This window comes from Hippopotamus amphibius, chromosome 1 (assembly GCF_030028045.1).
Source record: "Hippopotamus amphibius kiboko isolate mHipAmp2 chromosome 1, mHipAmp2.hap2, whole genome shotgun sequence".
NCBI lineage: Eukaryota > Metazoa > Chordata > Mammalia > Artiodactyla > Hippopotamidae > Hippopotamus > Hippopotamus amphibius.
In genome coordinates, this window is record NC_080186.1 from 1,072,531 (window position 1) to 1,093,770 (window position 21,240).

The 21,240-nt window shown below is 67.6% G+C and overlaps 2 protein-coding genes across 2 annotated transcripts; one reads left to right on the plus strand and one right to left on the minus strand.

Annotated features, from left to right (window-relative positions):
• Nucleotides 1-5,373: 5,373 nt before the first annotated feature.
• Nucleotides 5,374-14,774, minus strand: LOC130829149 (collagen alpha-1(I) chain-like). Its single transcript, XM_057695386.1, has 17 exons — nucleotides 14,359-14,774; nucleotides 13,986-14,139; nucleotides 13,383-13,599; nucleotides 13,138-13,291; nucleotides 12,818-13,000; nucleotides 12,494-12,680; nucleotides 12,127-12,262; nucleotides 11,716-11,850; nucleotides 11,302-11,493; nucleotides 10,969-11,181; nucleotides 10,317-10,415; nucleotides 8,194-8,328; nucleotides 7,743-8,047; nucleotides 7,465-7,656; nucleotides 6,424-7,307; nucleotides 6,104-6,297; nucleotides 5,374-5,522 (listed from the first exon to the last, which is right to left on the minus strand). The coding sequence occupies exons 1-17, from the start codon at nucleotides 14,772-14,774 to the stop codon at nucleotides 5,374-5,376; spliced, it is 3,945 nt and encodes a 1,314-aa protein (XP_057551369.1).
• A 95-nt stretch (nucleotides 14,775-14,869) lies between these two features.
• On the plus strand, nucleotides 14,870-17,532 carry LOC130829195 (collagen alpha-1(I) chain-like). The gene is made up of 5 exons (XM_057695471.1): nucleotides 14,870-15,105; nucleotides 15,260-15,624; nucleotides 15,788-16,923; nucleotides 17,123-17,291; nucleotides 17,468-17,532. Exons 1-5 carry the CDS (start codon nucleotides 14,870-14,872, stop codon nucleotides 17,530-17,532), a joined length of 1,971 nt encoding a protein of 656 aa, XP_057551454.1.
• The last annotated feature ends 3,708 nt before the right edge of the window (nucleotides 17,533-21,240 follow it).

The following is a 21,240-nucleotide window of genomic DNA, read 5'->3' on the forward strand; positions in this document are numbered from 1 at the left end:
GGCCCTCAGTGGCTGTCTCTGCCCTGAAGGGACAGGGCAGGAAGGGGAGGCCGCGGGCCGCCGTCTGTGTGCCCCAGAAACAGGCCCGGAGACCCTCGCTGACTCTGCCAGGACGGAGGGCTCCGAGGGTGCCTCGGGCCAGCAGTGAGCTCACCGGGCGGGCAGGGCTGCACAGGAGCCAGGCTGGCGGGCTGGGCCCCCTGCGCCCCCCAGAAGCCCTGCCTGGGGGGGTGGAGGGGTGGGGAGTTGCTCCGCACAGCTGGCCTCGCCACCCGCCTGGCACCGAGACCAGGCGGCCTGCCCAGGCTGCGGAGAAGGGAGGCCTCCCCCGGGAGCATCCTGGGTGACCCGCCTGCCCGCTGGAGGGAGGGCTGGGAGGCGCTGCCTGTGCCAGGCAGGCCGATGGAAGGCGGGCTCTGTCCTGCGCTGACCGCCAGGCCGCCCCTGGGTGGTCTGAGGGGCTGTGCCTGCCAAGGCCCTGCTGGGAAGTGGGCTGGGCAGAGGGCAGGTGCCCCCACCGCTCTCGTCTGCCTCTCTCTGTGTGTCTCTCGTCTCTGGCTCCAGACTCCGGTGGAGAACGAAGGCGTCCTCTGTTCCTGGTGGGGCTCTGCTAGGGGCTGAGGAGTCTGGCTGTCAATCAGCAAATGTCCCTTAAGTGGGGGGACCACACGGGGTCAGGCTCCCCCTTCCCCGAAGTCACAGGGCAGGAGGAGGGTCTCCAGGGGACGCCGAGGCCCGGGGGGAAGGGAGCCCCTCCCCGAGCCTCCGGGAGCCCGCGTAGCTTCCTAGGTGTGAGGCACCCCCACGCCAGCCCCTGTCTGCGGCCCCAGCCCGGTGTGCAGGCCCGCCTGGCCCGCTGGTGCTGGTTCCCTGGGAGACTCCACGAGGCCTGCCTGCCTCTTAGGAGAAGGCCCCAGGCGGGGGTCTCCAGGCCGAGGCGGACGCACAGCCTCCCCGAGAGCGGGCCTGATGGAGCCCTGGGCTGTCTGGGGGAGGGTGCTGTCTCCAGGCGGGGCCCTGGCCTGCCGCCACCTTGCTGCTCTGGTCTTTCGTGGTCCAGGCTAGACGCCACCCTCTCAAGACCCTCCGTCTCCCCTCCCAGCGCCTCTTCCAGCTGGCGTGATGGACGGTCCAGCATCGCTGGCCTCTGCGGACCCCTCCCCTTATTGTTTTAGACAATTCAAATTTTGTACAGATTTGTCTGTGGGACACAGTGTGAGGACTGGGGGGGGCTCCTATTTGGGTAGGGGCGGTGCCTCTGGCATCTGAACCCCCCGGCACCCTCACATTTTCAGCAGAGGTCCAGGCAGGTCCCTGGGGCTGTGGCTCCTGAAAGACCTGCTGGCCATCGGCTCGGGCGCGCTGCCCCCCGCCCACCGGGACTCCTGCAGAGGGTGGGCACGTGGGGCTGGGCGGGGGCACTGCCGCCCATCTGGGGCCGCTCCTGCCCCCCCCCCCCCCACCTCCTGGACTCCGAGCAGCCCCTGACCTCAGGCTTTGGGAAGCGGGAGGCTGCGTGGTCCTACGTTTGCAGAGGCTGCCGACGGAAAAGCCAGCTTTGCTTCAAGTCCGCGGGGCGCCCACGGAGGGCAGCCCCCGCCCTGCGTCCCAGGAGGCCCGTGTCCATGTGGGGCGGCAACCTTGAACTTGCTGCCCTGGGTTTGGGGGCTGAAAACTGATGCTGATGTGGAATTCAACCCCAGAAGATGCTTCCTGACGTGGGCACGCGGGAGACGGCAGCTGCCTCTGTCTCCAGCATCTTTGTTTTTTAAATGGAAACATCATTTTCATTGTTTTTCTTTTGACACAAATGTGGTTTCATCTTGAAGAGAAGAAGGAGCTGCCCAGTGATTTGCCGCGTCTCGGGGAGGACCCAGTGGACGACAGAGGAAGCTGTCTCCAGGGATTTTCAAGGGCACGTGGCCCTTCGGCTCCTGGCCCCGCACTAGGGGGTCCTGGCCAGGGCTCTGCCCCCGTGTCCAAGCAGCCCTGTGTGGATACTGCCCCTGTAGCTCTCCTGCCACACTCTCCAGAGGGGGTTCCGTCCTGCACCCACTTCCATCTGCCTCCATGCACTTTGGGTGGGACAGAGCCCCTCAGAGCCCAGGCGTGAGGCACGAGTCAGGGGTTCCCGAGAACGGGCCCCCTCTGAGGACTCACCGCTGGGACACCTGCAGCCCGTCCTCTCCTGGCACACCGTCAGAGGTGGAGGCCCTGCCGGGCCAGGCTGGCAGCATCTGTGTGGTCACTTGAGCTTGTGGAACGAGAAAGAGGCTGGCAGGTGTGGCTTGCTCCAGGTGCCCCAGCGGCCCGCCCCAGCGGCCCGCCCCAGCGGCCCACCCCACCGCCCCTGCCCCGGTCTCAGAACTACATCAGCTGCCTCGTCACAGAGGTCCTGGAACCCCCTTCCCTCACTGGCTGTCGTTCCTCTCTGTCCCTGACGCCAGAGTGGCCCTTTGGGGGGCTCAGTGCCCAGCTGCTCCACCTGGTCTGGGAGCCGGGACTGAGCAGAGGTAGAGGGTCACCTGGGACCAGGGCTCAGCTCCTCTGGTCCTGCAGGGGACTGGCTCCAGCCCAGCCGCCCCGCCTGCCCGCTGTTGACTCTGTACTGAGGGAAACTTACTAAGAGGAAAGCAGGAAGGGTGAAGGGCTCTAGCACTCAGGATTGGTTTTTTGTTTGTTTGTTTTTGTTTTTTTTTCCACAATATGAGTATACTGTTTTATTAACATTTAAATTTCACCAAGAGTTCAAGTATATGCTAGCCATATGTTCCGATTTTTGAAACGGGCAAACAACTTGAAGGGTGCAAGACTGCAGTGTATCCCACAATTAGACAATCTAGTGTATAACTACACTTAGGAAGAACTGAAGGAAAAACCCACCATTCAGGACTGAACAGAGGTCCTTGGTTGCTGACAGAATCTCCCCTTGACTTCAGACTTGAGACAAACCGGGGGAGTCTGTCAGTATACAAAAACCACTTAATTCAGAACAGGAACAAGATAGATGGGCCGAGCCAGTTCACATTGTGGGGGCCCGTCTGAAGCGAGCAGGGTTGGCTGCAAGCTGGAAATGTTGCATGAAGTCCAGGGTCTGTAGACTAGAGCAGCCATCTTCTAAAAATCGCCAGATTTCCACAGAAGTTCCGAAGATGCTTTTCCCAAACAGGGAGGATTGGTTTTTTTAACGTTTATTTTATTTTTTTGGCCGTGTTGTGTCTTAGCTGCGGCGCGCGGTCCCAGGCTTCTCTCTAGTTGAGGCAGCGAGCTCAGTAATTGTGGCACGGGCTTAGTTGCCCTGTGGTATGTGGGACCTTAGTTCCCTGCGTGGGGACTGAACCCGCACCCCTGCAGCCGGAGGCGGATTCTTTGCCCCTGCGCCACTAGGGACGTCCCTCTGGATTGGGTCGGATCCTCCTCCTCCTCTCATCTTTCAAGTGAGAACGTAATTCTCCCACGTAGACCTGCCTCCTAAAGACAAGTGGATCTCTGCTCCGTCTGTCCGCCCACCCACCATCCCCCGTGCGTGTGCCCTGCCGCCCGTCCTGCCAGCTGTCACCCCTCCCTCTGCCCTGCACGCCTCCTGCCTGTTGTCCCCAGTGCCTCCGCGCTGCCCGGTTCGGAGCAGCCACGGCACCAACCGGGTGCTGCATGTTCACTGTTCCGTACGAGGACCTGCTGGGTGCCTGCTCTGGGCCGGGTGCGAGGCATGCCGGTGAGCAGAACTGAAGAGGCGCCTGCCCTTGGGAGATTCGTTTGTGAAACGCACGGCGTTCTAGACCGTGACAGATACAGAGGAGGGAAGAAGAGGCAGGGAGGGTGGAGGCTGTGTTGCTGGAGGTGAGGTGGGGAAGGCCTTGTGAGGAGGTGAAGAGCACGTGCAAAGGCCCTGAGGCAGGAGCACAGCCGGCCTGGCTGAAGGACCGCGGGGAGCAGGGGCAGTAGGAGGTGAGGGTGGCGAGCCGTGGGGTCAGCTCTGGTTGAGCCTGAGGTCCCGGGCAGCTTCTGGTGGAGGAGAGACATTGGGGGCAGGGCGAGCGCTGGGCGTAGTGAGATGGGTCAGCTGGGGATGCATGTGGAAGGCCTGCAGGATTGCTGGGGGCAGGGTGGAGGGTGGACCACAGAGCAAGGGAAAGCGAAGGCAGACGCCGAGGATTGGGGCCTAAGGACGGAAGACAGCGGTGTTGTCAGCCAAGGAAGAGGAGCGGTGTGGGCACGTCAGGTCTGTGGTGCCCTGGACTCCGAGGGGGCTGCCCCACCATCGCTGCCAGTTGTGTGGCTCTGAAGCCTGGGAGAGACCAGGGGACAGTGAGCCCCCCGGCACGCGGCGGGCCAAGCCCCGGGCCCCGAGGCTGAGAGTCAGGGCGACGGGGGGCTGTGCCAGGGCCGAGGGTGGTGTCTGGAGCCCCTCGGGGCAGGTGGCCCTGCTGTGACCACTGCGGGGGGGGCTGCTCCTCGGCGGGGGGAGGGTGTGTGTGGCAAGTGCAGGAGGGAAACGGGTTTAGGATGGAGGGCGCGGGGTGAGTGGCTCTGCTGAGGCTCGGGGGCCCGTCCCCGCGGGCCCGGGGCTGTCGGTGCCCGCGAGGGGCTGACGGCTCTTGCAGTCCCCTCCCACTTCCCCACGTTCCGCAAAGGAAGGAGGTGGTCAGGGGAAGGAGGGGCAGATGGTGCTGGGCTTTGAGGCAGGGGGTGAGCCCAGCCCCGTGCGGATGCAGGGAGATCCGTGGGCTCGTGGCGGAGGCCTTGGATCCGGAGTGTGGCTGCGTCCCGGGTCGGGGCTGGCAGGTGTGGCCGCTCCTCTGCTGGCTGCACGTCTGGCTGCCCCGAGGCCTCCTGGCGTGTCCCCTGCTCGGTTCTCTGATCCCCATACCCGGTTTATGGGCCGGGGGTGCGTTTCAGAGGCAGGTGTAGAATCTGAGACGTGGTACCTGCAGACATGGCCTCCGGTTTCTGGAAAACCCATCACCTGCCTGCGGCTTCCTGATTTCTTGTTTGGGAGCCATCCTGACCCCCGGCTGCAGCGGAGCCTGGAGCCGCCCTCCGCAGCAGGGCTGGCGGGGAGGCAGGGGCGGGCCGGCCGGGCTCAGGCAGTGCTGGGCCGATGGGTCAGCTGGACCGCCTTTGCTGCAGGGCTCTGTGGCTGGAGGATGGGACCACCGGGCCTGGGCTCACCCCGGGGAGAACGTGGATGGTGTCGATGTGCCAGCTGAGAAGGACACTGGCCGCCACTGGCCACCCCCCTTGGGACGCCAGATGAGCCGCCACGTGTGTCCGGGTGTGGGGGGAGGGGCCGGGCCCTCTGGGTCGGGAGCCACGTGGAAGTCGGTGTTGAACGTCTTATTAAAGCCAGCGGTGGGTGCCTCAGGCGGCCCCCTAGCTCGGGGCTGCGGGGTCTTCTCTGGGGACGTGGGGCCGCTCGGCTGCCCCCTTCGCGGAGACCCGAAGGTGTTTGAAGGCCGTGGGCAGCGCGTGGCCCAGGAACGGAGGGGCGGTGCCTTCGCGGATCATGATGGCGTACTCGCCTGCGGGAGATGGGCCCCTGGATTCGGCCCCGGCCGCCAGCGCCCCCCCCCCCGCCCCCGGCTCCCGCAGCCCTCAGACCCCCTCCCCCCCCCAGACCCCGCCCAGGGCTCCAGGGCGTGCAGCGCAGGTGAGAAAGTGCACGTGGGGTGAGTGAGACCACCTCCCGCCTGAGGGCGCAGGCCCAGTGAAGGGGTTCGGGTGGGCTCTGCAAGGGGGGCCGGGCTCACGGACCCCCTCCCTGTGGACGGGGCCGCGTTGCCAGCCGGGGTTCTTTTGAAACTACTTTCCTATCTTTTTGGGAGAAAAATAATTCACTTCCTTGAGAATGTTTTTAAAAATAATTAGCCTCTGAAGACACGGCCGTCTGGCTTGTTTTGTGGGAAGGGGCGGCTCTGGGGATGGGTGGGGGGCCGCCCGCTGGGGGACGCGGCCGAGAAGGAAACGCGTTTCCCCCTCACAGTCTGTAAACTGTCCGGAGAGCTTCACAGTTGGAGAAACCATAAAAAAGAAAATAAGGAGTCACAGAAAGTGCGGTTGCCATGGAAACCGTCCTCCCCGCCGAGCCCGCCGGGGCTGGCACCGGAGTGTGGAAAAAGCTCGCAGGGCTGGCCGGGGCTCCCACCAGGAATGCGGCCGCAGCGGCGGGGGCGCGGGAGTCGGCTCCCACCGGCGGGGACCGTTCCAGCTCCAGGGCTGGAAAACAGGCTGCCGCCCTGGCTGCGCGGCTCTCCCCCCCGCTCGGGCCAGCCCGGGGGCCGTGGACGCCCCGCGTTCCTGGGGCGGGACGAGGAAGGGCCTCTGGGGCTGGCAGGAATGTGCTCAGCCTTGAGTCAGTTCCTTCAGAAGAAACCACGGTTCTGGGGGGCCGGCGGCCGGGCCGGGGCGCTGGGAGGGGCCCACGTTCCGCAGCCGGGCACGGGGCCTCCCTGGCCGGCCTGGAGGAAAACCGCGCACGGCCACGCCGCCGTGTCTCCAAGCAGCCCGGTTTCTAGGTGTTCCCGGCAACACGCAGCCACCCCGGCCCGGCCAAGGGCGCCCGCGGGGGAGTGGTGAGAGCTCAGCGGGCAGCGGCCGCAGAGCCGGGCCCCAGCCCTCATCTGACCTTGCTCCTGAGGCCCTTCTCCCAGCAGATGGGACAGGGCCTGGCCGGAGGCCCCCTTGCCAGCCTCAGAAACCACCCGAGGCCCAGCCCCAACCGCCACGTGGGCCCGCCGTGGGCCGGGCGCCCGGCCGAGCCCGGCCCGGCCTGACCCACACTTCAGAGGCTCGGCTGTGCACCTGGCTTCGCCCTCACAGCCTGGACGTCCGGCTGACCCCCCGCGGGCCCCTCCCCTCTGCCCATCCTCGCCACCTCCTCCTCGGGCACCAAGGGTCCCGGCGTCCTGATGCGGGGGACCTTGCGCCGGCCCTGGCGGCCGTTGTTGGGATGGCCAGTGCCAGCCCAGAGGGGCAGGTGGGGGCACTGCCTGGAACCCCTGCCCCGGCCACGCACAAGGGCCTTTCCGGCTGCAGGCAGCCCGCAGGGCTCGCGAACACTCCCAGCTGCACGAGGGGTCAGGGCCCACGCCTGGAGGCCTGTTGGCCTTCTGAGGAGGACCCCGGAGACAAGGAAGCGGGGACTCGGGTCTTGGCCGAGGGGACAGGGAGGCGCCCTGCTGGCACGTGCAGTCCTTGGGAAGGACCGAGCCCTGGGAGGGCCTGGGTGAGGACGCGCGGCCCGTGGGCACCCCTGCACCTGCCCAGGGCCCTCTTGGTGCTGCCTTGTAGGTGCCCGGAGAGCCTTGCTGGGGGCACCCCCGTGCAACCCGAGGCCCTCCAGAGCCCTGGGAGCGGCCCTCTCCTGGGATGTGCTCAGAGGTCTGCACAAATGGCCCATTTGCATCGTGGAGTGACAGCTGGAGACGCCCCACCAGCCGCCCCGTCCGCCCGCTGCCTGCCTACCTGGGAAGGCCTCTGCTGCTGGCTCTGCCGTGGCCACCCTGTCAGGCCTGCGGGGAGAAGAGGAGGAGGCCCCTGAGTGCACTGCCGCGTCTGGGCCTGAGGACAGCAGTGGCCTCGTGTGACCGTCTCGTCCTCCCAGGCCCACTGCTGCTCGCAGGGCACCGTGCGCCCGCCCTTCTCCTCTGCCTGGGCCTGGAGTGGGGGGCCCGCGCGGCCTGGGACCCGGGTCTCCAGCCCTGGGCTTCTGAGCCTCGCTGTCAAATCCTAGACGTGCCCACGGCCGGGTGAAGCCGGAGCTGGAGCTGGACGAACCCACTCCCGGCGCCCCGCCGGCACTGCCCGAGCAGAATCCTGGGCCGCTCTGAAAAGTGGGCATCAGAGCTGCCCGGGGCCTCAGGGACCTGCGGGGGCTGTTGGGAGGGGACCCAGGAGCTGCGCTTATTCTCCAGCAGGAAGGGACACGTGGTCGCCGGGACTCGTGGGGATGGGGCCGTGGGCATGGTGTCCCCTTGTGAGGCAGCAGAGGAGAGGTCGCGGGCGAAGGCAGGAGGGCGCGGGGGTCCCGGGGGCCGGGCCCACGTGTCTAGGGATGGAGGCCCTCCCTTGTGGCCGCAGCTGCCACGCCCATTCAGCCCCGAAGCCCTGAGGCCAAGTCCTTGTCTCGCCGGTGCGGGGGCTGCTCTGCAGTGGGTGGTGGGCTCACCCTGCCTGCCTGCGCGGGAGGGTCACCTGCCCTGGAGGACCAGCCGGGCTTCACCTCTTCGGGAAGTGCAGGTGTCCACACAGCGCGCTGTGCCCCGGCGGAGCCCTGGCCACGTCCTCCGTCTCTGCCCCGGGTCGGGCCCTCAGCCTCCTCCACGCCTCCTAGGGGACAGGGGAGCCCGGCGCGGTGCGGACGGCCACCCTGAGCCCCGGGCTGCTGGAAGCACAGGGTCCCAGGTGCGCCGGGCTGGGTTCTGCCTGAATTATCTGCCAGAGGGACTGAGCCAGGCGGTCTCCCCCCACCCCTGCCCTGTGGCTGGCGGTTTCCTGTCCTCAGAGCCAGGGTGGAGCGCAGGGGCTCCTGGCAGAGGCTCGGTGACCCACCAGGTTCTGACCGCTTGCCAAGCTTCCATACCACATGCGTGGTTTGGGTGATAAAAAATTAACGACAAAAGATTTTAGAATGACTTCACTTCGAGTGGGGGAAAGTGGGCCTTGGCTCGGACCCAGGAGCCACGTTAAAGGTTCTGAAGTGCGGGCAGAGGGGAGGGAGAAAACTAACCCAGCTGTGAGAATCGCCAGAGCCTGTCAGGCTGCCAGCTCGGCCGGAAATGCACGGGGCCGCAAGAGTCCGGGGAGCGTTTACAGAACCCCCAGGGCCTCGAGAAAACAGAGGCAGAGCCAGGAAGGAGCCGCCGGAGGTGCAGACTAGCTGACGGTCCTGGTAGACCCGCGGGCTCGGGGCCTGGCCCTGCGGAGACGGGCACAGCTGCAGCCTCGGTGCGGTGCGAGGTGGAGGTTCTGTCTGAGCCCAGGAGTACCGACTGGGAGCCCCCTGTGTGCGTGTGCATAGCGCTGGCATCAGGAGCTCAGAGCTGGCCTCTGAGGGACGTCCTCTCCATCCCACCTGGACTCCAGGTGAGCAGAAAGCACGCGGGGAGACCCGCGACCCGGGTTTGGGTGGGGGGGCCGGCTGCACCCTGGGGTCCTGCAGTCCCGCGTCCGAGACCTTCCCTTTACCTGCGGCTGGAGCCCTTGCCTTCACGTCTCTTGTGCTCGGGGTTCCTGAGTGTCTGGGCCCCGGGGGTTCACAGTCATCATCAGATTTGAAAACATTTTGGCCATTATGTCTTCAAATATTTTTTTCCACCTCCTCCTCACCCCTCACTTTGGGAGCTCCGATCCTGTGTACGTTTGGCCTCTTGAAGTCGTCTCAGGGTTTGATACGCGAGACCTGCTTACTGTCTCTGTTCTCTCTGGGTCTCATCTTGGATGGCCGCACCTTCAAGTCCACTTGCCCTCTCCGCGGCTGCCGCCCCTCCTCCGGACATCGAGATTTCAAGCTCCAGACGTTTGGTTCCATCTTTTCACACTTTCCGTGTCCCATCCAGTTATCACCGGCCCAATGTCCTTGTCTACAAAGTCTTTCACTGGTGTCGTTTGGGGTCAGTTTTGACCGATTGATGTTTCTCCCTGATGTGGTCGTGCTTTCCTGTATTCTCTGTGTGCCCAGTGATCTTCGATCAGATGCCAGACATCGTGGGCTTTACCTTCTTGGGTACTGGATGCTTCTGTACTCTTGTAAATATCCTTGATGCTGTGACATTACTTAGAAACAGTCTGATTCTTTCGGGTCTTGGGTAGGACCCTCGTGAGTACTCTACCAATGCCCTGTTGAACTTGGAGGTCCTCTGGCCGGGCTGTTGGAATGAGCCCACACTTTCCACAGCCCATGTGAGCTCTCTGACCCTCTTGGTGGGTCTTTCCTGGGCTCCGGCACCTTCCACATGTCTCCTCTCTGGGGCTCCGTCCTGCAAATGCTTGCCGCCTTGGCTTTCCGGGCCACCCAGCTCTGTGTCTCCCTCCGTGTCACCCTGGAACCCGCCTGGGTGCCCTGCCTGTGCCACAGCTAGGGACCCCGGAGGCCACGCGCCGGGGGGTCCGAGGGCTCCCCCTGAGGGTCCCTGTCCTTTGACGTTGGATGTGCAGTGTCTCGAGGACTGCTGCGTTCTGGACATTGTCCAGGTTTTTACTGGTTCACTTGCGGGAGGGCAGATCCGCTTCCTTGCACTCCATCTTGGTGGGATGCAGAAGTCCATTTCTGCATTTACAGAGCAGACCCAGGCCTGGTGCCCAGAGCACCAACTCACCTTCCAGTGATGTGGCCTGAAGGGGGGGCTTCAGGTGGAGGGCGGCCTCCAGCTCCCGCTGAGAAGGGTTCTCCTTCCGAACGCCCAGCGGATGTGTCCCTATGACACGAGGCCTATAGGAGCTCCCCGTAGGGTCCCCCCGAGTCCCCCACGAGGCCAAGGGGCCTCGTCCTCTGCCTGCTCCAGCGGGACATGCGGTCAAGCTGGGCCTCCTGCGAGGGTCTGCGAGGTAACCCCGTTGGTCCCTGTCAGATGCTCGGCTACCCAAGGGACCCACCAGCCCATCAGCTGCCCTCTTTGTACGGGTGGCCCCACGGCCAGGCCTTTCCTTTCTGGAGGCCCCGAGGGCGTCCTGCCAGAGCTGGTGCATCGCAGGTCTGCATGCGACTCACCAAGGCCCCAAGAATCTGCCCTGGATTTTGTTTGCTGAAATCACTGCGAGGACGTCTGACGCTAAGCAGAGCCGTCGCCAAGGCAATGCCCACTGTGCCTGGGCAGGGCATGAGGGCCACAGCCAAGCTCCGTGGCCTGTTGCTTCTCAGCACTTTTCCTCGTGGCCCAGGTCAGGAGACTCAATGTCAGAGGTGAGAAAAGGGCCACAATTGGACACGACACTCGAGGCTGGGCAGCCAGAGCCCAGTGAGTGGGGCACCTTCACACCCCTGTCTTTTGCTGCGGCAGCTGAGTGGAGGGGGCGCTGGGCCCCCGGCCAGGCGCACCTCGGTGGCGGGAGAAGGGTTCACGTTCTGGAGAGACCGTTCCCCTAGTGGGTCAGGTGTCTCCAGCAGCCCGCACGCCCGGGCCTGTCCACCCACAGGCCCACGGGGCAGGGGGCTGGGGGCGCGGGCTCTGGGCTCGGTCGGACCTGGACATGACCCTGGTGGCCGTCAGGTTTGCAGTCTCTGAAGTGGACACACGGGCACAGCACGGGGTGCGGACCCCCCAAGTCCTGACCTGGGCGTGGGGGCCCGTCTGCAAGGCTGACCCGCTGCGAGAGGGCAGGGACTCCGCCCCGCGGCCTGGTCAGGGGACGGCCCTGGGCAGTCTGGGTCAGGGCCCAGCGTCCCGAGGGTGGGCGGGGCCTCACCCTGGGCCTCGCGGGAGCCGGCGTAGGAGGCCCAGTCAAGCGCCAGTCGAGACCCAACCTGGGGGAAACCGCCGCCCGAGGGGCTGTAGCCTGCGAAGGGGCCGGCCCAGGCTCTCCAACCTGCTGCTCATGTGGGGCGTGGGCGCCGCAGACAGCGCCTGAGCAGGTTCCAAATTAAAAGTCGGCTAATTGCAGCACTGCAGCTGGCCCTGACTTGGGGCCAAGCTGGAAACTGTCGCCACCTCCCCAGGACCCCCAAGAAATAGGAGCTGCAGGGCCATGATCTCTGGAGTGAGCACTCCAGGCGCAGGCCCGGGTTGGCGCAGGCGTCCGGGGCACGCTGGGCCGTCGGCGGCAGGCCCTGGAAAGCCTGCAGGGCGTTTTCTGTTTGGGGGTGCCTGCTGTCCTGCTGAGGGGTCCCACGGCCGGGGGGACCGTGGTGGTGCCCTGGGGGTGGGCGTGTGAAGGGTTAAGGGCTCTGCTGGGCCTCCAGCCACCAGGGGTGAGTCTCCCAGCCCTGCGTCAGGCAGGAAACAGCCCGCTCTGCTGGGGGGGGTGTCCGGGCGCCAGAGCCGCGCGTCCCGGCCAGCTGTTCCCGCCCGGCCCCACACCTGCTCTGGTTTGTTATTCCTGCTCGGACAAGACAGGCTCACGTCTCAGTCTTCGCAAGTCTGTAAAGAAGTAAAGAACTCTCCCTTCCTCCTGTTTTCCATGAACGCCCGCCCAGAGGCGCCCCCAGCCGAGGGCCGGGGAGGCGGAGGCCCATGGACTTCGCCTTGGTCCTCACGTGGGGGTCCTTTGGGTCATCTGAGATTCGGTTCTGAAGCATCTGCGGTGGCCCCCCGGGCAGAGCTGAGCCCTGTGTAGGACACAGAGTCAGGAGAGGGCACCCAGAATGGGCCCCCAGAGGCCTGCGGGTGTGGGGGAGGCCTGGGGGTCCCGGGGGGAGGGGCAGCCTCTGGCCTGTGGCCGAGGAGTTGCCCGTTTCCTCCCTCGCGGGGGCCGAGGGGGGCCCCGTCCCTGCCCCACGGCTGGGGGTGCACCTCCCGCGGGTCCGCGCGCCACGGCCTCACCAGCCAGCCTTCCCGACTGGGCCCAGCACGCCTGGAGCTGGGGGGGCCCGCGCTCGCGACAGGACCCGCTGCCCCGGGAGGCTCTCGCCCCCGCCCCCCAGGGCCGTCCTGCACTCGGCAGAGGAGGGGGGACGGCGAGCTCGGGGAGGACATCCTTGCAAAGGGGACGCGAGGCTGTCGTGGGGCTCAGCGGTCACCGTGACCCTGCGCGGAGGTGGGGGGGCTCCTCGACTGGGGGAGGGGCTTCAGCTATCTGTTCAAGGAAACAATGAATCGTCTCCATCTGTGTTGGCCTAATGACTGATTAAATGACTCATCGCGGATGTCTTAATTAAACCCACTTTTCTCCGCGTGAGCAGGGGGTGGGGCCCGGCCGCCGGTGTGGCTCCGGCCCCGGCTGGTCCTCCGGCCCCGGCTGGTCCTCCGCGGAGCAGTTTCGGGCCGAGTCGGTGCTGACCCCCGGCCACGAACTGTCGGGGCTGCAGGCGCGCTTCTTCCCGTCACAGAGCAGGCACGCAGGATGTCTGGGCAAGATGCAACCGGAGCCCGTGACCCCCGTTTCGATGGAATTCTTCCATGCGGCGGCAGGCTCACGGCCACGGCTCTGAAATGGAGCCCGTCTTGTGCAGCTGACACAGCCGCACATCACTCAGGAGCTGACGGGGCCTGTGTCACGCTGCGGAATTCCCTAACAGGCCGGGAATGTCTCCGCAGGAATGCAGCGAGGCCCGCGGGGCAGCCGCGCTCCCGGGCAAGCAGCCGGCCTCCCCGGCTCCTGGGCCGCGCCATCTGCCCGCCGACCCCCTGGCCTGGCGCTGCGGGCACGGGCGAGCGGGGCAGGCTCCCCCGACGCCGGGGAGGCCGCACCTCAGGGACAAGACGCTGAGACGTGAAGAAGCCACGTACGGGACGGCCGGGAGGGGCCCGCGCCCGTGGCCACGCTCCCTTCCCGGGGGCAGAGGCGTCCCGGTGGCCACCCCCCTTCGGCCATCCCCAGGACGCGGGCCTCCCCGGCCGTCCACACGCGGGCCCCTCCGGGCCGGAGCTCTGCTGGGGGGTGGGGGGCAGACCCTGCCTTGCTCACTCCATGGGCGGGGTCGGTGTGGTTGAGGGGCCCCGGGAGCTGGGGGTCCCAGGACGTGGCTGTGCCCGGGCGCCCCTTCCCCGGGCGGGCACGCACCCCAGGAGCAAACGGTCAGAGCAGGTCTGTGGGGGACGGGGGCCTGGTGGCCGCCGGCCAGGCTCTGGGAAGGCCAAGACCCCAGGCCGCGGGTGCCGGTCCACCCCAGTGGGACCCCTTCCGTCCCCTGAAAGGGCTATTTTAGGGCACAAACGTCATGTAATTCAACCTGACACTGTGACAAACAGCACGTGGTTCCCCCGAACGTGGCCCCTTGTCACGTGACATGAAGACATGGTCTGCGCTGGGGGCACAGGGCCCGCGTCACGCCAGCCCTCGGGGGCTGCAGAGGCACCTCTCCGTGCTTTCTATTGTTGGGACCGCCGGACGGTGACGATGGGGGACGCGAAGTGACAGCGTGGGGTGTCCTGTGGCGCTGAGGGGTCACCGGGGAGGACACACAGGGCCCTGGGGCAGGAGGACAGGACAGCGGGGGTGACGGCACGGGGGGCCACGCAGGCTGTGGGCACGGCCGAGGCAGCTCTGAGGGTCCGGTGGCCCCAGGACCTCACGGTCAGCACACTCCGGGCCCAGCCCTGCGGTCGCCTGCCTGGACCACGTCCTCGGGCACCAAAAGCTGAGGAGCGGCCAGCCTGCCCCTGCTCTCTGCCCTTGACACCCTGGGTGGCGGCCGCCTGAATTCAACGGTGTCTACCACCCTCCCTGGACCTTGGGGTCCGACACCGAGAGACCGAAACCTACAGGCCAGCTGGCTCCACGGTCGCAGCCAGGTGTCGGATGGCCCCAAACTCAGGACCCCGCGGACGGGCTCTGGGGGGCACGGGAAGGGCCGCCAGCGCCTCGTGCTGCGGACGGTTGAACGGATGTCGGGGCGCGGGCTGGGCTGCACCCGCCCGGCGTCCACACACCTTTGCCTGTTGGTGACCTCCCTCTGGCTCCCTGCCCCCCGCCCTGCCGGCCGCCCCGCAGGGCGCTTGCTCTAGAACTGGGGGCCGACTGTCCTCAAACCGGCCAACGTGGACGTGCAGATGGTGCCGCAGGATGGTGCGGCCCTGCTGGGCGGCGGACAGCCCTGCGGCCTCTGCGTTTGCCTGAGCCAGCCTGGGGGCTGGGGGGCCAGCAGGAGACCCGACCAGCCCTGCACCCCATCTCGGCATCCGGGTCAGGCTCTAGAGGCCGGCTCCCCATTACGGAAGGAGGGGGTGCCCCCGGGAAACCCAGCCGTCTGAGAGATGGCTCCGTGGTGGCCCGGATGGGGGAGGGAGCCGCCACGTGTTGGGTGGGGCTGGGGGCTGGTGAGACCGTTCGGGCAGAAGGCACTAAGGGCCCGTGGGGACCCGTCGGCGGCAGGGGCCCAAGCGCCCCTTCTCCGCCCCCACCCCCACCCTGTGGGTCTGTCCGTCGCAAACTAGAGTCCCAGCCCGGGACCTGGCTGCCAGGCGGGCCCGCGAAGGGTGTCCGGAGGAGGTGCCACTCTGCCCCGGTCAGGTGAGGGCGGAGCCCTGTGCACATGTGGTGCCCGCTGGCAGGGGTGGCGGTGGGGGCCCCGCGGGAACCAAGGGTCCACAGCTTTCCCAGAATCCTCGGGGCGCCCTCCAAGGCCCAGGTGCTTCTGATTTGGCTGGAGCCGGGGGCCGGAAAGGACGGCCTTCTTCGACATCCGAAAGGTGGGCTCTCTGGGTCCAGAGCCGGGCGTGGATTCTGGCGCAGGGCACCGGCGCGCAAACACGCGGGAGGACGTGGGGGCGGGGGCGGGGGGCAGGACGGCCCACGCTGCACCCCCCACGGCAGGAGGCGCCAGGGGCCCGGGCGGGCTCCCCCCCCTTGCCTGGATGCGGGCCGGGACCGCAGAACCCAGGGGGTGGGGGCCTCGGGGGCACAGAGCCCGGCCCTGGAGGAGGTCTGGAGGCAACGCCCGTCAGCACGAGCGGCCGGCAGTGGGGGCGCTGGGGTCGGCGGGAGGGAAAGGGCCTCACGGCGGCAAGAAGCCAGCCCTGGGCCGGGGAGGTGGGCTAGGGCAGGGGCGCCGGGGCCAGCCGGGGTTTGCACGTCCACACCGTGACGTGTCTCTAACCGTGGCCGCTCCAGGCCCGGCGGGGGGCTCTGTACACGGGGTCCGTCCCCTCCCCCCCTCCTCGGCCCCGCTAACGGCGTGGCCCGGGGCCTGCAGGAGAATTCGGGATGGAAAATCCCTCTCCAGGTTTTCTCCATTCGGAGAACAAGGTCACACGGGGCTCGCCGGGAGAGTGGTCCAGGCCGCACACGCGGGCCAAGACGTGGGCGCGGAGCATGGAAGAGGCACGCGTGCCCTCCTGGGGTGGCACCGACTGGAGCAGAGGACGTTTCGTTTCAGGCGCCTGGAGAGCCCTCAGCAGAGCCAGCGGGCGGGAGGAGGAGCTGGCCGCTCCCCCGTCTTCTCAGAAGAGTCAGCGAGAGGCTTCTTTTTGCTGCCGAGTTGCCACAGTTACCAAACCAAGCACAGCTTTGCCCCGAGCACCCAAGTCTGTGCAGTCACGTGAGCTGTTCCTGGCTGTTTCAGCCCTTGGCGCGCACGTGTGTCCCCGAGAGCGAAACCCTGGGCAACGCGGGGTCTCCGTGTCTCGCAGGGTCCTGCCTTTTCCTTGTTGTTTTGAGTCTGTCCTTCCCTGGTTATCGTGTCAAGGGAGCTTCGTGTGTGATTCACACACCGTGACTCAGAACGAACAGAAGGACGGCCCTTCCGCTGGCACCGGCGCCCCCGCTCCGCCTGGCGAGTGGGATCAGCGGCCTGCCAGCCTGCGCCCCCGTGCCAGCCGCGGGTGTCCCGGCCGCCCCACGGCCGCTGGCGTCACTGGCGCGCGAGCTGATGGCAGGAGCAGCGGTGCCGCAGGCCCCCTGCCCACGCGTCCTGCGTTTCTCCTTGTCCTAGAGTTTTGTGGCTGCGTCCGTGCCCACGGCCCCTGCACGTCCGTGGCTATTTCAGTGTGTGCCTGGGCTGCCAGCGAGAGGCCTCCACGGCACCCTGACCTTGGCTCCCGTGGGCTGGCTGGGCCTCCATGGCAGGTGGGCATCTCGGAGGGCCTGGCACCCCTCCCGGCCTCCAGGGGCCACGTCCTCCCCCCTCCCCCCGGGCCAGGGCCGCCCGTCTCGGGAAGGAGGGCTCCCGCCTTTCAGGAGCAGCGACTGTTCTCGCGGGGTCTCGTGGCTGAGTCCCCAGCCCACGTCCGCTCTGTGCGGCCGCACCGCACACGTCCCACCCGTGGAGGGGGCACGGGCCGCTCCTCAGAGCGCCACCCAGTGCTCAGGGCTCCCAGGCGCTCGGGTCGGGTGGGAGAGGGGAGGGTGGGTCCCACTCGAGCCTCCGGGGGTGGGGGTGGTGCAAGGTGCTCCCAGGAAAGCGTCTCTGGAGCCCTGCCTTCCCCGCACGGGGCAGGGCTGGCGCCGGGCAGAGCGCGTCCCTGGGAAGGAACAGTGTCCCCTCGCCTCCCCACAGGGCCCCGCACCGCCCTGCCCCCCCGTCAGACAGACACCCAGGCTCGGCCTGCGCGAGCCGCGGTCTCCTGGCCTGCGGGACGGGCTGGTTATGGCCCAGGGCACGGGGCAGCCCGAGGGGCCTGAGCGGGATCAGGCCACGGTGCCCGCCGGTGGCCCCCGGCCTCTGTTCACCCGCCAGCGTGTCCCGCAGGCCCCGCAAGGTAGGGGATCCCGTGACAGCTCTTCTCCGCCCGCCCCAGGCCTGGCCGAGCGCGTCCCCTCGTGGCACAGCCCAGGATGCAGGTGGAGGTCCACCCCCACTGCCCCATCCCAGGTGAGGCCCTCGGTGCAAGGACATCACCATCCTGGACCAGGTCCCCGGTTCCTTGCGCTCCAGGCCACGGAAACACGTGCAACCCCAGGGCAGACAGAGGCCTTGCACGCGGCGTCCATGCCTTCTGAGGCCCGGGTACGAACCCTAACCCCAGGCAGGCGGGTGGAGAAGGGCTGCCCGTCCTCGAGTGCACACACCCGGGGGCCTGCCTGTGGCCCAGCGGTGGGAAGGCCAGACCAAGCCCCCACGTGCCTGTGAGAGGGGCCGACCTCTCCTACCTGCTGCCTCCTGGCCGGTCCTGTGCTGTGGGCATCATCCCGCCGCGGCCCAGGCCTCTGGGTCTGCTGTCTGCCTTTTAGAAGGAGGGGGCGGGGCTCAGACGGCTCCCCGCGTGCCACACCCCCTCCTCCCCCCCCCGTAGGGACTCAGTGTCTGAGCCGCGCCGGGGGTCTCCTGCCCCTACCTCCTGGAGGCCGTCCAGGAACAGGATGGGGCGGTACCCGGGCGGAGGCGGCCCGAGATGGACGTTGGAGAACTGGACGCAGCCTCGCTCCGCACGCCCACAGTTCTCAGGGCAGCAGGGCTCGTGCTGCCCACCTGAGGGGAAAGAGGTTTCCCAGGAAAATGAACGAAAGGCCCTCTAAGTGTCACGGAACACAAGTAGCTTCTGAAGCACAGCTTGTCTGGCTGAGGTGGTCCGGCCACGGGAGGCCACGTGGGCAGGAGCTGGCCATATGGCCGTCTGCAGGTGAGTGGCCAGGCAGGGCCAGGCCAGGCCCGGTGCAGACAGAGCAGCCTCCGTGGCTGCTGTACTTTGGGGTCCACGGCCCCTCGACACCCTTCGTCTGGGTCCCACCACCAGGCCTGGAGGCGATGCTTTGGGGCTGGGAGGGTCTCCCGCCAAAAGGCCCCTGATGGCTGAGGCCTGGGCGCCCTGGGCAGGCCGGGACGGGCCCCACGTGCTCGGCCAGGCAGAGCCCAGCACCCTCTTCTGAACAGTGTGACCGGAGGACATTCCTCCTTGATGACGGCCTCCCGATGCGGGAGACGTCAGACCACGCAGCATGGGCCGTGCGGAGGGGCCTGCAGCACCCTCCCCCACAAGGGGCAGCCGCGTCCCAGGAGACCCCGAAACCCTCCAGCGCCAGAGAATGTCAGAGGGCTGGGCTCAGCCGGCCAGTCCTGCAGCGGGTACCCACTCCCCCGGACGGCGGCCCACCCTGGCTTCCTCCATTCGGCCTCCCCGAGGGGCCCCAAGGTGTGCGGGTGACCGGGAGCGTTTCCTTCTGGCAGGCCTGCCCCACGCTCCATCCGCCTGCAGACGGGGCCGCAGCCCCAGCCACCCCCTGCTCTGTCTTTCCTGCACCGAGGCCGACGGCTGAGCCTGCAGCGGGCTCCGCGACATGGCACTGGTGCAGGGCCACCCCAGGACCGTCCCAAGCACATGCACACCAGGCCCACTGTCCCGGGGGCCTGGGCTCAGGGCTCCCAGCCACCCTCTGCCCATGCTCACCAGAGGGCAGGAGCCCCGGGGACGTGGCTGGATGCCCCTGCCTGTAGAGTCTGCAGGGCGGACCCTTCCTCGGCCCCCTCGTGTGGGGGGGGGGCTCTGGGTGAGTGGAGGGGCGTCTCTCACCCGTGCCCTGGACGGGGCCCTGGGGCCGCAGGCATTAACACCCCTCCCCGGAGCCCAGCTTCTGCAGGGAGAGGTGGAGACGGCCCCAGGAGTATTTCCAAATTACAGGTGGGAAATTATTTCTCTCGGGGGTGTCTTAATCGCCTCATTACAGCACTTTATAAAAAGGAAAGTCTTTCCTCCCGCAAGGACGTCCCTGCTACCGTCCTCTCCCCGTTAGCTGCTGCCCTCGCAGCACCATGTGCATCCTGCGTAGCGACGGACCCGCGCTGCTGACGGCACTGTTTCCAGTCCGTTAACGCACCGCCGGCTTCCACGCGGCTTCACGGGGAGCTGACGTCTCCTGCCTCTTTTATCGACACCTCCGGACAATAAAGCCCCTGCGCTGTGTCCTCTGCCAAGGTGACCGCGCTGGTGGCCCCCGACGGGGCTGGACTTGCCGAGGCCGCCAGCCTCCCGGAGCAGCAGCCTCAGGCCGGGACCGCGGAACGCCGACCCGCGGCAGGGGCGGGGCAGGGGCGGGACCGCACCTGGCGTGCAAGCCCTTGCACACCCACACCCAGCCCAGGCTGCCGCCGCCTCCAGCTCGCGGTGCCGATGGGACCTGTCCTCCTGACCATCACAGGCCGCCTTGGAGCCTGGGTGCTGCCGTGACTGCCCTGCGAGTGAGGAGGGACTGAGGCTGGGTGGCAGAGTGAACCACGGCAGTCACGGGAGCGCAGGCGTCACGGACACCAGCCGGCGGACACGCGGGGAGAGGATGCGGACTCAGGACGCAATGTGGCTCAGGACCGCCTCCGTCTCGGCCACGAGGGTGGGCACGCCCGACCCCTGGCACGCGCTGAGCTCCGTCCAGGGACGGAAGACGAGGGGCTCCAAGACCCTTTCTGTTGCGCGTGTGAGAACCCGGCACGAAGCGGCTTAGACCGCAGAGCCTGCTGTGTCCGCAGTCCCGGGAGGGAACCTTCTAGATTCACGGGCATTTGGACCCTGGCCTGGGACTGGGGGTTGGGAAGTGCGTCTGACCGCAGGGGACGGCCCCACAAAGGGGAGGAGGGGCGGGCGGCGGGGCAGCCTTTGGAACTTGGATCTTGGACACAGGAGACGGAGGGTGCCCACCCCGCAAACGTGCGCTGCCCGTGCCGGACGGCTGGCCGCTTCCGGCCACCTCCACTTGCTGGCCTCATCCTCTCAGAGGGAGCCCCCCAGCCTGCCCACCGCCTCCCCGGTGGTTGGCACCCAGCCCAGGTGCGTGAGCCAGAAGCCGGAGGGGAAGCCTCTGTGGCCCCCCACCTGCTCCCCACGCCGCCTCTGCTCTCAGCAGCCCCGGCGACGCCAACGCCGCCACAAATGCGTTCAACTCTGAGCCCACCCCCGCCCCGGCCCTGCGCTCTCCGTGCTCCCTGCGGGCCTGCGGGACCCTCCTCGCCCTCTGCTCTGTTCTCCGCAGTGCCAGGCCGCCGACCCTGTTGCCCCCAGAGCGCAGTCCAGCCTGGCCATGCTCAGCCCCGCTCGCCAGCCCCGTCTTGGACACGCTCCCGGCCACCTCCGGTGTCTGGGCTGGACGGTGGCTTCCTGGCCCGTCCACTGGGCCCCTCAGCTTCCATCTGCTCTGCCGTGTGATCCACCCGGCCACCCTGTCCTCGGGTGGCCCGTGCGTGGACTGCCACGCGGAACGTTTGTGGGGTGGGTGGTGGGCCAGGCTGGGGAGGTGGCACGGTGGCCTGGCGGGGCTCGAGAAGGCCCGGAGCGGGGGCGCGGGGCTCACGGCAGGCCCGGGAGAGGCCGCGCAGGTTCTGCCCTGCGCCAAGAGAGGCACCACTGGCGTGCCGGATGGTCAGCACGGGCTTCTCCACGTCGGCGGAGGCTCCGGGCCCCCCCACCCCCCACGTCAGGGCCTGGCTGGGCTCCGCAGCCACAGCCGACCTCCTCCCGCGGCCCCGCCTGCCTCCCTCCCCAGCCCCTCTGCGAGTCGTCTGATGCGTCCTCACTTGCCATGGACGCAAGCACCACGTTTACCCAGAGGAGCCCCGACTGCAGCTGCCTGCAGACACCTCTACGTGCTGTCTCCCTGCAGGAGCGCCTGGGCCCCCAGACCTGATCCCCACACCTCCCGCGGCGCGGTCACCCCCTTGGTGACGGGTCCTCCCGTGGCTGGTTACTCCGCCAGGAGCCTGGGCGACAGCCTCCGTCCTGCCCA